The sequence below is a fragment of the Rissa tridactyla genome, chromosome 7 (genome assembly GCF_028500815.1).
Source record: "Rissa tridactyla isolate bRisTri1 chromosome 7, bRisTri1.patW.cur.20221130, whole genome shotgun sequence".
NCBI classification, from domain to species: Eukaryota; Metazoa; Chordata; class Aves; order Charadriiformes; family Laridae; genus Rissa; species Rissa tridactyla.
This window is the reverse complement of record NC_071472.1, coordinates 21,803,751-21,821,548: the sequence shown is the minus strand read 5'-3', so window position 1 is coordinate 21,821,548 and position 17,798 is coordinate 21,803,751. Positions and strand designations below refer to the sequence as shown.

At 37.2% G+C, this 17,798-nt stretch overlaps 1 protein-coding gene across 1 annotated transcript in view; it reads left to right on the top strand.

Annotated features, from left to right (window-relative positions):
* STK39 (serine/threonine kinase 39) overlaps positions 1-17,798 on the top strand; it is a 102,343-nt gene that overhangs the window by 77,229 nt on the left and 7,316 nt on the right. The window contains exons 14-15 of the mRNA XM_054209989.1: positions 798-850; positions 2,822-2,890. Of these exons, the coding sequence (XP_054065964.1) occupies positions 798-850; positions 2,822-2,890 (122 nt within the window). The remainder of the gene's footprint in view (positions 1-797; positions 851-2,821; positions 2,891-17,798) is intronic.

The following is a 17,798-nucleotide window of genomic DNA, read 5'->3' as shown; positions in this document are numbered from 1 at the left end:
GAGGTTAATGTTTTACTGATGGTAGAAATTATTAACTAAAACAGAAGCTGGAAACGTGCAAGGAATGGAGTTTTGGAGCACAGTATGAGACTATAAAAGAGTTCTTTAACGTAAGTATTAAGTCCCTTATGACTGTGTCATACGCTGAACTGGTTAAAGCACTTCATGTCAAACAGGAAGGCAGAAGACCTTTGGCTTTCATACTGCTGCTTATTGTACGTGCAGATAGAACCTCACTGCGGAGGCGATGGTGGTCAGTGAAAGAGCTACTCATTTCAAAAGAGATGTGTAAACACTGTGCATCAAACACTGCTTTTCAGCATTTAATGTTTGCTAGATACTTTGTCTCTTAAACGAGCATCCCTGTATGTATGTGATCTCAGTTAGGGATCTTTAAGTCCAAGTCAGTATTTTGTTACTCTTAGAGGAGAAGGGGTAACGCATACGATTCAGACTATGTTGAACTAGTAGAGTAGGTATGGCGGAGTGTCTTTTGAACTTGGAAAGGAAAATATTTATCAGAGGACCTTATTTTGGTCCTTTAGGTTACCCAAGGCGCTCTTCAGCTTAAGCACATCTTTCTGTTAGTTTTCCCAAAAATACTGCCATGAAAATGTGGCGGAGTCTCTCCAGTCTTGGCACTTTGGGAGAGCAGTGTTTTTGAAGTTGAGGAAATCCACACTACAAAAATGCTGTTGTCAATGCCATAGGTATTCTTTGGGTGTAGGAACTGAATAGTTGTTTTGTTCTGTTGTGTTGTTCATTACATTTTAATGTATACACTGAATGTTTTTCAGGAACTCCAGGAAAGAACTTAATGACATACGGTTTGAGTTTACTCCAGGTAGAGGTAAGGCTCCTTCAATTGAATTATTCTTTTATTGCGCAAAAAGGTATTTCAGAAATTGATTACTGCTTATAGATAATACAAACTATCTCTCTGAAATGTTTCCTACTGTGTAGAGCTTTATATTGAACTTCACTTGAACAAGAATAGCAGATGTATGTAAATTCTAGTGGCAAGTTTGCATAATGCATAGTATATATTAGAAGACTTGATCCCCAGTATACTTTATAAATTTCTTGTCTTGTTGAAATGATCTATGTGGCATATAAGATCTTGCATAGCAATATTTATGGATTTATAATTTCCACTTTCGCATTTGGAAAACATCATAGGAAACAGAATATAGTAGCTATAAGGGTGTATGTGGTGATGGTGGCAATATTTGAGTTTCTTTCCCCTTTATAATAAAAGATGATCTGTTAACAAATATGAAGTGCACACCATTTTTTCAAATGCTGACTTCACTGAAAGTTGAGTTGCATCTCTAGATTTGGTATCATCACCAGAAAGAAATTCTGTCATTGAAACTTAAAACTCTACTGCATGTTTGTAGGACTGTATTGGCTTTCCAGTGCTGCGAGTTATAAGAACTCGTAAAATTTACTTTTGTTTGAATAAGACCAAGTGTTACTGGGATAAAAAGCACAGGAGGCTGATATGTTGAGTAAGAATCATAGAATCTTCATGGTTGGAAAGGACCTTTGAGATCATCGACTCCAAACATACGCACACAAAAAAACCCTACAATCTCCGCCACTAGAGCATGCCCCCCTTTGAACTATGAACACATTTCATATAGTGAATACTGAGTTCTGAGATATATTTAGAATTACCTTCAAAGAGCTTCCACCTAAAAATTAATCCAGATTGGAAGAGGTGTCTCTTTTCCTCTAAATCATAGTCTCTTTCATGTGCAGTGGTTCTGTGCACGGATATACTCTCTGTTGTCTACCTGCATTTCTCATTGATTTTGGCAATGGGTAATAACAAAAGAGATCTCTTACTTAATTGGGCACATAGCATCCTGGTGTAGCCACTCATCAAAAGAATTCCTTAAATACTCTCTAAGCAGTTACATAAGCCATTTGAGAATTCTGACTTGGCTAGAATAGACCAGGACTGTTCCTAGTAGTCAGTCACTGAGGCAGCCAGAAGGCAGCTATGATTCTTATCTTCAGAGCTCTCCAGAAATTGTGGCTAGCGTAGCTATATTGTTTTTCAGCTCTGTGTTTTTCTTGAGGAAATGATGCAACTGTGTAACTGCCTCAAAGCACGCGCTCCACGCAGATATTTGGGTTGAGACCATATTACAGTTGAGACTTAGCTGGAATTTATGCTTGTTCCTGCTGTTTCCTCCTACTTACCTCTAAGCCTTCTGAAGTCTTTATCCATGAGCAAGTAGTAGTCACAGGGACTTAGGAACTGTACCCATTCGGGTATAGCAATTCATGCAAAATTGATCCAAAGCTCTGAATTTCCTGGGTCACAGTGCTTAAAAGCTATTTTAAGCCTAAAGCTCAAAATAATGACTATTCATGTAACCTGTTGCCCCACTGGTAATAAACAAGAAAGGGTATGTAGCACATCTCTATCTAGATACGCAGAACAATGGAGACCATCAAGAAAACAGTGAAAACCACACCAAAACATAGTTTCTTTTTTTGGTTGTGAAGATACTGAACTTAAAAATCGTGTAGGAGTACGTAGTTAGGTAATAGAGGAGAAATGCTGGTGGCCAGGAAAGGTCTGTAGGGGGTTTGCAATGAACGAAATCATCGCCTCATGTGATTTGCTGTGCAGAGGCTGATAAGATAATTATCTTTTTTCCTCCTAATTGAAGATAATTTTGAATTCAAGCCTGCCTCCATGGGTGTTTTGGAACTAAAATATATTTTTACTGAATTGCATTGGATGACTGATACTTTTTGTTGTTTTTGTGGGCTCTCATGCTTATTCATTTCACCTTTTGGACAGACACAGCAGATGGCGTTTCTCAGGAGCTGTTCTCTGCAGGCCTGGTTGATGGCCACGATGTAGTTATAGGTAAATTACATTTTTGTTTGCAATTACGCTCTTGTGACAAGTTTGTGTTAAATGGATGTGAAAAATGTTTTCTCTAATGCTGGTTTTCATAAAATCCTTTTTGTCCTAATTTTGCTTTCATGTATGGATAGTTCAATCAACAACCCAATTTTGATACTAGTCCAAAGATTGCTTTTGGAAGTCAGAACTCTTTAGTGGTTTGAGAGGATGATATAATATAGATCTCCTGAAGGATTATTTACAATTCAGTGATTGATAATTTTTGTGCTAACTTAATTTTTTTGTTTAACAATAAAATGATTTTTCGGTAGGAGCTTGCAAAGTGTGCTTTGGCAGCTTGGAAGTTAGTAAGTATTCTGCTTGGGTTCATGGAAGTAGAAGCAAGCCAGAGTTCAGGATCTGTGGAAATTGCACCTAGAGGTATCAATTCCACGGTAAAAAAAAAAGATAATTAGAAATGTCTTCTGGCTGATGATACTCCTGGCTGAAAGATATTTCTCTATTTTCCTATTCTGTGCTTCAGTAAATTTTTTTTGTAATTTTTTTTTTTTTAATGGAATTCAGTGCCTGGCAAAGATAATTAATTTGCAAGTGCTTATTTCCCTGCAGTTCCTTCTCTTCTGGTTGCGCAAGACCAGTAGATACATAGTTACCAAAATCAGAGGGGGGCTAGCAGATGCTAAAGGTGTGAGAACTGACTTGAGGAATACCAGCAAATCAATCTTTGTCATGCTGTCAAAGAAGTTCATATCAATTGGTGCAGATATCATTACCAAACTCAATGATATGGAGAGTGTTTTGTAAATGCGTAAATTCATATGACTTGCTTGGAAGATTATCTAAATAATTCTTAGTGCGTTTGTAGGGTAGCTAAAGTATTTCAGAGAGGCAACAATACCTTTTGCTTTCGTATGTTCAGAATACAGGTTGATTCTATCTGACAGAAGGAACAAAAGCTCTACCTATGCTTTTATTTTAATTTCTAAAGAAAATGTATTTAGAGGAGGTTCGCAGATGGTACGGGCTGTGCCTGCTAGCCTGTACCATCTGCGAACCTCCTCTAAATAAGGGTTCAGGGGAGAGGGATAGCTTGGCCTTAGGTTGTTGCCTTTTTAATACCCAGTATGAAAAATGTCATTGCTATACTGCTGATGATGTTTTTCTTAGAATTTTCATTCCTATGAGATACTTTAGTTCATTTAGAAATAATAAATAAATATTTTTGTCTGGCTAAGAGAAGAATTGTTATCTGTTGGCTATCCCACCTGCCTGGGCGGTCAGCTGGCACTCGGTGTCGCACAGAAGTCAGATGGCAATGCTGCAGTGCAAGTCCTGCTGGGACCCAGTGAGACCCCTTTTCCCTTCTTCGCTCTTCCAACGTAAAGTGCCAGTATTTTTATGGAAATGGCACCATGAATGGGATTTGTTATCATCTTTCAGGGGGAGAGATAGGGGAAAGGCAAATGAAGATAGATATCCCTCATGGCTTTAGTGATGGGACTTTGGTCCTTGAAGAAGCACAAATATTTAATTTCCCTAGCAGGCTTGGTTAGAGACACTGTCTAGTTAATAATACAAGTTTATTTCCTTGCTTAGTTCCTGTTTTGAATTTCATCAGACTTTGATTTTTTTATCACTATAATGATGGTCCTTTCTATTCCTTCCTGTTTATCTTTTTATTGTGGCGTTAAAAAAAAGTAAGGAAATGAAATTTCTTGTATATAATTGAAAGCATTCAACGTAAAACTAATTTCATTAATTATAATCAGTTTATACATTCACTTTTCTGTGGTGTTGTAACTTACCTCAGGTTCCACAGGCACAAATTCTTGCATGATTTTGTACTATAATTTTCACTTTTCTGTTTGCTTCACCTGTGATGTTGTTCACACTTTCAAATGTGTTTGAACATTGTTATCTTCCTAAGAAATTACTTTGGTGTTCATGTTTTACTGAAAGAAAAGTCTTGCTAAATGCAATTTCACTTTTAATTAAAAAGAAGTTAAAGTTGGACTTAAGTTAGAAAATGTTTGTGATTTCCTTTGAGAAAACCGTCAAAATGTTGTATGGGCATGGAATGAAACAACTTGCATGCAAGCAGATTATCACAAATTTCAGAATTTCACTGTAGCAGTGCAGTCCTAAGAAATATTTCAGTCCCTTAGCAATAGGTCATATAAGAGAGCAGACGGTGCTGAAAATGTAAATCTGCTTACAAAACTAATTTTCTGTGTAAAATGATTTTGCCACCTTGTTCACTTGAAATCAAAAGGTTTAAAATCTTCCTATATAGGAAGAGAGGAGTAGTATAGAAGAGCTTGGTTAAACTTGCCCGTAAGAACTGATTCCATTAGCTTCCAGATTGAAAGCAGCTGATAAATTACCTTTCACTGTTCAGCTGAAGCATGCAGAAATTCAGCTTCTATAACATGAATGAAAACCAAGTTCTGAGTCTCATAAAAGTTGTTCCTTTAGTTTCTTTTAATGGATGTTGGAATGTGTAGAGGCTGGGAGAAAACAGAAAGGTGAAAATACCTGTGCTTATGTTGAACTCAACAATTTGTTGGTGTAACAGTGTCTGAAAGGACGCTTGAATAGAAGTCAGCAAAAGCTGTTGTGGAAAGTACAGCTGTGGCATACGTGAGCTGAAGCTGTTAGTGGGGACCAGCTGACATGTAAGTTTTATAGAATTTGCTGCTAAGCATCAAAACTCTTCACCTTTTGAATCTTGCTGGATTTGCTTCACTTAACACAGGCTTCCCAGGAAGATTTCCATTCTGATAGGCAATGAGTTCAGCTACCTGTTCTGCAGAGAAGCAAAAATCCCATCTTGCATGTTCAGTTCTGGCTACGATTGACTGGTTTCTGTTCTTATTGACCGTAGTATTGTTTCAAAGGAGGTCCCTAGATCAAGGGAATCGGTGCAGAGAATTTCATTTAAGAGCAGAGTAGAGTTTGCGTTTGCAGAGGGGAATGAGTCTTGGAGCTTATATGTAGGCACTGGTATCTAGCTGATGAGGTATTATCCTACAGTGCTGAAACAGCTATGTTAAATCATATGAAAGATCTGGAATATTTTCAAAATATATTTTGAGATTAAATATATCTTTGTGTGCATATGCAATATACGTATATTAGCTAGTAAACATTCATCTGGTAATGCTTTATTATATTTTTGATACCAAAAAGGAAACTCAAATCATATCAACAGTCAGTTCTGTTGAAGATCACATAGTTGCAATCCTGTTCACTGGTATGTACAATGGCATATAATTTCAGCGAAGCCTTAGGCTATAGTTAATTTTCTAGAAGCCTTGCATGAATTTCAGAACCTAAACGTGTATCTACAGTTATTAAATTGGAGTATGTTAAAAAAAAAAAAACAACCAAACTTCCCTTCCTGAACTGTTTTTATTTAAGCCTTGCTACCCATGCCATCGAGAAATGTGCTACATTCACTATATTAATGTACCTTTAGTTTGGATATTTTTGTCAAAAAGTATCCATGAATACTTTGAGCACCATGGAAGATGGACCTTCATTTCTAAATACACCAGACATTAACTACTGGTAAATGTGTATCTCTCTGGTGTTGGAACCAGACCCAATTATCCACTTAGCAATGCAAGGAGCAGCTTTTAGTCAGTCAAAAGAAAAGCTTCCTGCTGAAAGGTCTAAAGTCTTTAGAAGAACCAGCTGAAAACCCAATAGATTGTATTTTGAAATGAGATCATATTTTGAAAGTAGCAAGCTTTTTCATCAGCATCTTGAAAATTTTCTTAGAAGTGTGAATACAGTAGGTGCCATAATAGTTTGACTAAGGGTTTTGGGGTTGTTGGATTGGATTTATCTTTTTTTTTTTAATTTTTTTTTTGGAGGGGGAAAACAGCTTTTTTTATTTGTTGCAGTTACTGTGGTAAATAGAAAGGACTTAAATTGGCATCTAGAATTAAAAAAAAAAACCAAACCATGGCTGTTGATTGGTTATTTGGCCATGAGCGCAGAGAACATGTATTTCACCAAATCCAGAATTATTTTATTTCAAGGAATGTTAAACAGTAATTAATGTGTGGTACACAATTAATCACAGTATTAAAGCATTAGAAATTGAAACAGCTGATTGTCTTACAGTATCATGTCCACTGATGCTGAAGGTACTTTCATTCTAAAATGGAAAGATGAAAATGCAGAAGCCCAGTTCGTTGTATACTGTCTGTAACAACAGCATCTTAACTCATAGTAGTACTGATAATCCATTTCATAAAAAAGCCACAGCATGCCACAGTGAATATCCTTTTCCTTTCCTTGGGTTTGCTCTGCATTTGCTCATACCTAGTTTACTTTCCTGTTTTGTTAGATTAATCATCTTTGAAAGTGAATGAAATGATGCCTTTTGTTCAACTTCAGCTTAGCATCTTACTGTAATCAGAAAATCCGATAGCGCTGCACAAGTAGAAAACATACTGCATTACTTTATGTCCTCAAAGAGCAGTAATGTTGCTATGGGTAGATGACTCGGATAGCACTACCATTTGAAGGCAGCATAGGTGTGTCATTTACTATCACTCATGTTTTGAGATGCACTGATTATTTTTTTTTTTTTAAGGAATTTGTTAGAAGTTTTGGGGGGTTTTGTGTCTGTTTATTCTTGTGGTTTATACTGAGTGAAATAACTGAATTTTTAGTTAAGTGTATGTCCTGGTTTGAGGTAAAACAGAACCAATTTTCTTTTTAGTAATCTTACTTTTCAGCTCAGCCTCTCCTAACTAACTGAATTCTCTGAAATTAACAGCATATTTTTCAGACACTGTCTGCTTCCAGAGTGACAAGGCCTTGTTTATAATTGATACCTAGGAATGGTATGCAGAGAAGCTCGTGCTTATATTTATTGCTATAACAACCAAGGTCAGCTAACTGTGTTACGTGCCCCACTGGAGGGTCAGAAGTGGAAAAGCGTAGAGGGGTCGCACCTGCGGTTAGGAGCGGACAGGGCAGGTGACCCAAAACTGACCAACAGTGTGTTCCGCCCCATCTGCATCATGCTCAAAACTGAGGGATCCAAGGGTCAGCCTCTTTATTCAATAACCGGCATCCGAGGATGACTCTGTCTGCCTTTGATCCTGAGATGTGCATTCTGGAATCCAGTTCCCGTCTGTCGCTGAGTCCAGTGTGGGACTTTCCCAGTGCCTGACAGTGATGTGATCATCATCCTGGGAGCTTCATATGGTTTTGTGTATGTAGTATATATTTCATTAATTTCTATTATTCTATTAATATTTTCATTAAAGCAGTTTAGTTTTCTTTTAAACTAATAAGTCTCTGTCTCCCTCCTCCCCCCACTACCTCCCTGAAGGAGTGGTGGGGGACGGCATCTGTCGTTCATTTCAGTGGCCAGTGTGGCCCAAACCTCGACAGTGTATCATGTTTTTTATATGCTCCAAAGCTCAATGTACCCATAAACTTTCTAATGAGAAAATGCCTTTAGAGACCATAGCAATTAATTTCAAACGATAGACTATATACTTTATGTTCACTTTTTAATGTATTATCCAGAAAGGAAATTTATAGATTTAATGAAAACCTGGCTGTACTTTAAAGTGTTTTGTAGAAACTCTTGTGCCTTCAACATGTGCTCATAACTCTGTATCTCTTTAGCAAGATATGCTGATGCATTACAGATCGGAGAATATCTCTGAAATCCCCAGGGTTTAACTCAGGACTTAAATATTTCAACGCATCTGTCTCATTTAGAGCTAATGCATTGAAGGGTGACTCATAATGACTAGACTGCCGGGAGTTCTGGAAGCTTGAGGTACACCCGCAGGTAATCAAGCTTTGCATCTAATTGCGCCTTCAAAGTTATTTTAGCTATATGTGCTGTACGTAAAAGGTGCACCTGAGAAAGTATATTGTGTGAAACTGGCTGGTTTCATGCAAGTTCCCACCTTGCTGAATTTTCAGTGTGATGGAAACGTAAAAAGGTTCAAAGGTAAAAAACCAATATTATGTTAGGTGGATGATCACTGCTGCTGTAATGGTTGTTGTGGCAGAACTATAAATACGTGATGTACGAAATTCTCCAAGTGTGCAAGTTATTCTCCACACATATACGTTTGTTCATGTATCGTAGTAAATGTGCTAACCTTATAGCCATGGTCAAGTAAATAATAATTTTAAGTTACTTTAAGGGGAAGACAAAAAAAAGGTGGATTGGCCTTCAGAGACAGGGGGTTTGGTTTGGTTTTTTTCAGCATACAGTCTACTAGTTCCTACTTAACTGTGTAAATGAGGAATAGATCCATCTGTTTATTAGTGGGATTAGTTTGGGTTTAGCCTGAAACAGTAGGTGATAAAATCTTAGGCCTGAAGTGTGTTCCCTGCCCTCATAGGTCTGAACTGTAGTTTTGAGACCTTTCCTTTCTAGTTTAAAAAAAAAGACAACTGTAAATTTGAATCAGAAATTGCAAAGACAGCAATGTAAGTAATGTTCCTCTTTTCAATAGTAATTTAGTTGCTGTTATTTGTTTCCTTGGCATTCACTTCTCTGCGAGTGGTTACTATGTCAAAATAAGGATTTATTGAGGCTCTTCAAACCAGAGGTAGTCCATTTCAGAACCTAACTCCTGCACATCAGGGAGTCTTTTCTAAATATATTTTTCCTTGTTTCAAGTTTCAGATATAAGGTATTGAAGTAGCCTGGCTGCTATTTCATCTTCTTAATAGTTTTGTCAGAACAATATCTATAATTCATAGCAGAACTCGGGACAGGAGGAGTTGTGAAGATCGGATGGGGAGAGGAGATTACCAAGTAATAATATGCATAGCAGAATGTGACCTGCCTTATTTCGGCATAGACCTACATTTCAGCTCTGATCCAGCATGATGAAGGTATTTGTTAGAGCTGTCTTCAACATCTTGATGACTATCAAACTGTTGTCAAACCTTTGTCTGAAAGCTAGCGCTTGCTTTCCACATTCAGTCACAGGCAAACGATTTTTTTCAACCTTGTACTCTGACTCATTCTTTCGTATAGAGAATTTATGAGGACAATTTACTGTAATATCTCCGGCTTGTTAAATATCCCTACTAGCAACATTGGGCAGCAGGTCTAAATTTTTATTTTAAATGTTCATTTGAGATTAGACTGAGGTTTAGAACGCTCGGGATCATCAAAGTGCTTTTCTCAAGATGGAGGGGAAATTGTGAAACCCGTACGTACTCCTTCCTCATCTTCCTGGATGATCTACCCCATTAGACACGTACAGAATCAAGTTCTGAAATAGATAAGCATTTAAATATCCAAATATATTCTACTTATCTTTTTATAACACTTTTTTAAAATGTGCAGTGGTTAAGTGTTCTTCACACACTCTGGGGGGGGAATCAATCTGAAGTATCAATCTTTATTTTTTTCATAAGTTTCTGGGAAAAGGTACAATTTGCCAGTTATTTTAATTTAATCAATAAAAACGGTTATCACAATTTCAGGGTTTTTTCCCTTGTTTTTTTTTTGCTTTTTGCTCATACATTGTAGAAAGTAAACATTACCTTGGGATCAGGTATCCATGCTAAATAATTGAGAATTTGGGAGTTTAGTAATGTGTTATTAGAACTGAAACAAGATTTCTAGCACTAATTTATTTCACTTTCCATTTTGATACAGTGCTCCTGTTTCATAAAATATACTGCTTCTGTTGGGTGGGAATTTTTCCATCAGCTACCTAAAGAAAAATGAAATCTTGTGTATTACTTTGTCCTCTGTTTTCCCGTTTTTGTCTGTGAACCCTGGGTATTACTACCCCATGTTAATGGATCTTAATGTGAAGACATTTGAGGTCTTGTATTATTCCATAAACTCTTTCTTTTTTTTTCCCAGTTTGAGCAAGGATAAATATTTAAGGTCTTTATTTATCTGTAGAGGTCAATCAGGAATATGTGTCCCTGATGTCTCTTCCATGCTTTTACCTGTTCTACTCTTGAATAACGGCATAACTGGTTGGTTGTTAAAGCTTTGGTCTCACTTTCCTCCCCCCTCCTTTTTTGGAATGAGATGCCCTGATGCCAAACTACTAGTTAATGTCCTTAAAAATGTCTAAAAAGACATGAACTAGCCTAAGCTTTGGTTGTCTGTATAGAGTAAATGAATTCATACCTAAGTAAAATCAGCACAGATTTTGGTACTCGCTAGGGATAGTACAACCTGTGCCTATAAGTATTTGGGTTATAATTTGAAGTATTGCTTGCCTCCTTTCTTCACTATTGCTGTATCTTGGGCCATTCTTAGGGAGGTGAGAATGGTTTTATTTGTTACAGTTCTTCCTCGTTCCTGGTACTTTATACTCACATGAAACAGCACACGTTCCTGGGTTTGCAATGTTGGGGCTCAGAACCCATATGAACCACAGGGCTCAAGTGGTTTTAATCATTACTTTAAGCTGTGGGAACTGCACTGTGAAATTGTAGTCCTGTTCATAAGGATGCTGTAGGGGGACGTTTTTCAGTCTCCCGGTGTTCCTTTCAAGTGAGATCAGCTTTAGCCTTTTGTTGTCCTATAGCTGTCCTCTTTGAGCTGTGTTTTCTGATCGTGAGACTGCAAATCAAGGTGTTGGATATTGAAGTATCAAATGTTGAAATGCAGATAGTTTCCATTGTCTTTATCTATATCTACTGATTCAGCAATGTACTTTGAGAATTCAGACAAATTTGTGAGCCTTAATCTCTCTTTGATAAATTCCTAATGACAGCCTCTTCATAAATAATACATTTCTAAATGGTTTTAATGTTTCTCCCTTATAAGTGTCCAGTAGCTTCCTCAGAAGAGAAGCCAGGCTTGCTGTTGATCTTTCTATTCTCTCTTATTTCTTTCTGAAAAGAATCATGTCTAACTCCTTGCAGTCCACTAGCAATAAACACTCATTAGTTAGCTGTCACAGATCTCAAAATGCTTTAATACTTCTTTTGGTACTGTTCTCAAGCAACATAAACAAAAGAGATTTTATGACTAGCATCCTGAATGGGTGAACTAATGGAATCATGCTGTACTTAAAAGACCTTTTTGACCTCTCTTTTAAAAGTCTTTTACTCTTTCATGCAGACAGTCCATGAGCTCTAAGATAATATTAGTTAATAATAAGAAAGTCAGACATCTGGAGGAATTGTTACCAAAAGTTCTAAAGGTCGATTGCGTTGATGGTTTGCATAAAGTACTATAATCCAGTGCTAGCTAGAGTTTAAAATTTAGTTTTGATTTTATTATGAATTTGCAAATGCATGGAAACCGCTGTGCAGTATGAAATATATATGAATGTATATATATTGCAATGAACCTCTTGCAATATGTGAAACCAACTCAAGAGCGTGCATAATAAATTCAGCCCTTTGGAAGAGAGCCCTAACAACAGCTGAATTTTCAGGAGGAATAATTCCATTGAAAAGTATTCCCCGTCATTCAGGCATCCTGCTTCCTAAGACCCGGAGACTACAGGAGAATACAGCATTAATCCTCAAATCAGCAGACTCCCAAGGCAGTTAATTATGTAGAACTCCATGTACCAGATGAAAATGGCAAAATAACTGCCTACAATTGGGGAGGAGGTAATATCTGAAACAATCAGCAGGAAAGCCAAGAAATCTGTGAAGCTTTGAGTTTGGCCTCTCTAACAGTAATACCATGGATGAAGTAAGGAGCAGTTGAACGTGGCTATTTCTTACAGACTGAGTTGTGGACTACCTAAAAATTATTTCACTTTTCACTTATTAAAAATATTTTTTCATTTTCTTGGAGCGTACAATTTTTCAGGGTTTTCTTGGACAGTGATTTTGTGCCTGAATAATGTTTTCCCTTTCCTCATGTCTGAATTTCAGGATTACAATGTGCAATTGCTTTGCAAACTGTTGAACCTAAGCATACTGTTAGAGGTTCCCCATCCACCCTTTTCAAAGTGGAAAAGCAGATGAATCATTATTCTTTTGAGAGCACCCCAGAAATATCATCTCAAGCTTTAGATTCTGCTTGTGTCTGTGTTTATGCCAGATGGCTCCGGCTCAGTTGGCTGGGTCGGCATTGTACTGGAAATAGTTCTACTGTACTTCGTGTAGCTTTATTTACTGTCTCATTAATTTTAACTTTTACAGAAGTTTTCCCTATTCAGAAGTCATTAGGGTTAGGATTCATGCTGTGTTAAGAATTTTAAATAACCAGGCACGGTACTGTCACATTACAGGAACAAACCAGCTATTTGAGACAGCTCAAATTATGGTTATTCTCTGATATTTTTTTGCGATCTTGAAGGTGGCCTTTTTTGTTCTGTTACCTCAGCTTATATTTATCACTTATTTAAAAATTGTAACTGATGTCGTTGGCCAAAATTGTCATATGGCAAAGAGTGATTTGTAGAATATTCTACATAAATATGCATGCTAGAGGACTGTAGTTACGTGGGGTTATTTTATTTATTACATCTACAATTAGCAGTCTGTATTGTGTATGTTCATATGTTGGGTTTGACTTTTTACTGTATTGCGTGTTCCACAAGTGCCGACACTTACTTTGACAGAGTGGCACAACCATTTGTCACTGAGCAAAACCTGCAAAAGAACCTGGGATGATTTGTAGTACAGAGGTTGATTGTATGTCCTTCAGAAGCCTACTGAAGAAAGCGGAATGGCACCTCATTTATTGTTGTAAACAACAAAAAGCCTATTGTGCTAACTGCTGCTAACATTTGAAGAGGGCTTTTTCTCCAAGGCATGATTTGAAGTATATTCTATTTGGTGGAGGTTACTGCTGGCAAAGGTTTCTCTGTCACCACTTAATTTTTTCTTGCAGTTATCTTGTTCATGTTTCTTCTTCTGACTTTTATAGGAGCATGGCCGTAACATCTTGAGAAAACACTCTGCAAAATGAAGTCGAGTCTAGTATATCCAGGCCGTGTAGGAACAGTGAATTCCCAAGAGGATTTGAAATTGTCAATTAGGGCTGCGTGCAGGCAAACTAATCTACTCTGAATTTCAGGACTATAACATCTACAGCATGACTTCCGAGCACTTCAAAGAAAAATGGCTTTGTCAATAGGAACCTGTCGTATACTTAACTTAGAGATAAGATGTAAAGTAGAATCCAGAGACATATATTTTACAGTGCTCTCCACTTTTCCAAACAGTTTAAGTATCAATGGAGAGAACGATTCCTACCTCTCTAGAAACTCCTAATGTGAAACTCATTTTCACTTGAGGGAGAGCATTACTGTATTAAACGGACTTTGTTCACTGACTTGCAATAGAAGAATGGTTGGGAGTGCGGGGGAGAGGTGGTGAGAGTGGGATGGTTGTTTTCCTCCTTAGTGTTTGCAGTTGTGGTTGGGTTCATCTGCATTTAGAAACTTCAAGCTTATTTTTTTTATTTAAGCCAAATAAAAACTTTGTATTTGAACTGTACTAGGAGGGTTGGTGAGTCTCGACCCAGTAAATCATTTTCCTTGATGAAAAGAGCCTAAATTTAGTAGTTGAGGGAGATGCTCATCAATAAAGCCTAACACAGTTCTGCTTAAAAGTAATTGTTTTTCTTTCTTGCCTGATGCATTCGATAGTTCTGAATAGGGCTGAACAGTAGCAGCAACTGCTTGTATGTGAGAACACTGTTTACTGTTGTGAACATATGTCTGGCATGAATTTCTCTGTCTCTTTCACGAGACTTTGCATACTTAGTGGTCAAAACTGTGTAGTTTTAATAATAGTCCTACATTTTCAGAAGCATATTCCTAAGAGTGGTAAGTCAGTTATATTTAATGCAACTGATAGCTTAACTTAATTGCATTTAAAGTAGGATGAGTATTCCACTCTATAGTAGTTTGTTGTACTTGTAATTTTGAGGATGTCTTTACTGTAGTAAAGATGGGACCCCCAAATTTTCTGGAGAAATAATTGGAAGGCACTGCAGGCTGGCTTTCAGGAAGGACTTTCAACTGCTTGGATGGCTTCTGCTGCCTGTGCTGCTGGCTCTATTTCTAAAGGAAGTTAGCTAAACTAGAGATGCCATGGAGACCTGCAGTTCATGGGATACTGCTGTTTTTCCTAGCTGACTGTATCAGGCCCCAGAAGACTCCAGTTACCAGTTGAGCCCAGATCTTCAAGGTGTTCAGGTGGAGAGAGACATACCCAGTGCTATGTCCTTATTGAGGTTCTAGAACCTTTGGCTTGCACTGAGGTGAAAAGGATAATGATTGTCTCATCCCTAAAAAAAACCAAACAACAAAAACAAACAAAAAACACAAAAAACACCCCATGCAACCAAACCATATTTTTAAGTAGTTTCCTGAAACGCAGACTTAGGTATCCAAATTCAGACAGTTGGCCTTGCAGTCTAAATAAGGACAAGACCCAGCCAAGCAAAAGCAAGGAGTTAGAAAAATGAAAAAGATACCAAAAGGACTGTATGGTTTTGCTAGGTAATTACGCACACATACTTGCTTCTTAGTTGACGTTAATTACGTTCACTTTCAAATATTGCAGAAAGAGCAGGCCGTTGGGGGGATTCGCGTTCATGGTGGCTTGATTAAATGGGATTAATGACGTTATTTTGGCAAAATCATTTTTAGTGCCATTCTGTAAACACCAGAAAATGTAAAACGCAGTACCAAAAGTCACAGGTGAAACGCTAATTTTACTTGAAAAATGCTAAATGCATGTAATTGAAATTTAAAAGATCTCTCTGTAGGAAACTGCAGGTGTGACTATTTTTAATGTAAACTTGTATTCTACTGTTATGGACTCTTTGCAGGTCTGCTTTCTCATTTTCATGCATAGCCCGAAAACATCTGGCATTACTCCCTTAAATCCTCCTAATCTTCTGTTTGATTAAACGTGTCCCACTCTAGTTATGGCCCCTCAGAGAAGCAAAAATAAAGCATATTTCATATGCTTGCTTCAGATGTTTCTCTAGCATTTTATATGTAAAAGTTTTTTGTTTGTGTTTATATTAAAAGTAAAGATAAGTGAACAAATACAACTGTGTCCCTGTAGCCTTTTAACAAGCACTGGTCTTTGAAAAGCAGTTCTTGAAGAATGATATCCATCTAAAATATCACTCCTTTCTGTTATGGTGTTTAATTAACCAAAAAAAAGTCATTAGAATTAACTACTGACATATATTGCTAGTTTATCTTTTGCTATTTTGGCTTTGAAGATTTTAATTTCTTCCCTGGTAAAGAATCAACAGGATGGTGAGGGTTTTTTAAGATTTTGATACTACTTGTGAAGTCCTCAGTGCTGCTTTCCGCTGTATGATAGTTCATTAAAACAATTGCTGATAATGGGCTGCTGTTTGCAAGTGCAGAAATAGTAACTTTACCAGTAACTTTGCCTAAAGACAGATGGAAGTTTTTGCATTCAGGTGAAATCACCAGGCAGCATGCTGACTTGCTTTAGTTGTTCTGCACCTGCTAGGCATTAAATGAAAGGCCGTCCCTCTTGAAGACGGGCATGCATTTGAAGCTCATCTTTTTGTAACATTTTATAATAGGTGAATAGTTGGAAATCTTTGGATTTAGGACTCAACTCCTATTTGGTTTTGCAGCACTGTGGCTCCATTTCAGCGAAGCCAGCTAACAGTAGCTGCAGAACTTATTCTTTCTTTTTTATTTTTTTTTTAAGACATTTTACAGGGATTTGGATAACCCAGAACTGCTGTTGAGTGCCTGATCCTATTTTGTGGATTTTTAAGACATAAAAAATTGAAGCTGTTCTATCCTGGCTTCAGGAGCTATGAGTCTGAACACTCCTTTTTGCCTACAAATGAAGTTCTAAGTATTAATTGTAATGAAAAGCATTATCTGTATTTGTATGTATTTTATCAGGTAGGAGGTATTGCAATAAAATTGACTTATTGATTGTGGAAGTGAATCATATGATTAAAAAAACCTGTTTGTAATGACTAGAGTAAAGAAGATTATGAATAATGAAGCTTTAAAAACAGAAAGATTTTCTGTTTTAGTGCCTGTAGTTGAGTTCATTTGACTGTGAAGGTTAATCTTTTTTGTTGCCAAAAAGCATACTCTATAAAACATACCTTGTTCTTGCTTTTAAGGCTTGTTTTTTAGATTCAAGCACCCTTTCATCCCCTGTCGAACTTGTTACAGGTGTACAAACAAACCTTGGTGCCATTTCAGTGGTATAAAGAAAATGAGACACAAAAAAATTTAATTTGCATTTAGCAGTGGTAGATTGCCCTAATTGCTTACTTCTCTAAGTTCCCTTGCCAAATACTGTACTCCCCTCTATGAGGCAAATTTCTGTTACTACAGTAAATCATACATGATCAGGCACGGTAGGAGTGAAAATTTTATCATCGTGATGTTAGAAGATGGAGGAAGTAGGAACCTGAGTTTGTAGCAGGAGGATATTCAACATGGAAACGTGTGCTCTGTATCTTCCACCTCATCAAGTCTGTGGAAAGTATTATTTATGGACAACATCTGGTTTCTTGCTTCTCTGCTTTATGGTACTTACCTATTCAGCGAACTAAGAAATGTCTGCTACTTTATACCTGCTTATTTCCTTTTTAAAATCTTGTCTAAACAGCTTTGCCAAGTGTGAGGTCTTTTTCTCATGCTGATGTCCTGTTGATGGCATCTTGTGCTCATAAGTCAGTCTTGAACAGAGGCTCTCAATGGGTCTAAGTTAGCTGTGCAAAGCTGGGGACCAAGTTTAGTAAACGTACAAAGCTGAAAGCAACCAATTTTTTTGGTCATGATTAATGGTAGCAACGTTGTAAAAAGTAGACCAATTAAAAGTGTGATTTCGATGTTTTGATAGAAAAAGAGTTTATTATTTTCCTGCCTCCTCTTCTGTTTTCAAGGAGTAAATTATTCCCTTCCTGCTACTTCTGTTATGGCATACAGCTTCCTTCTCT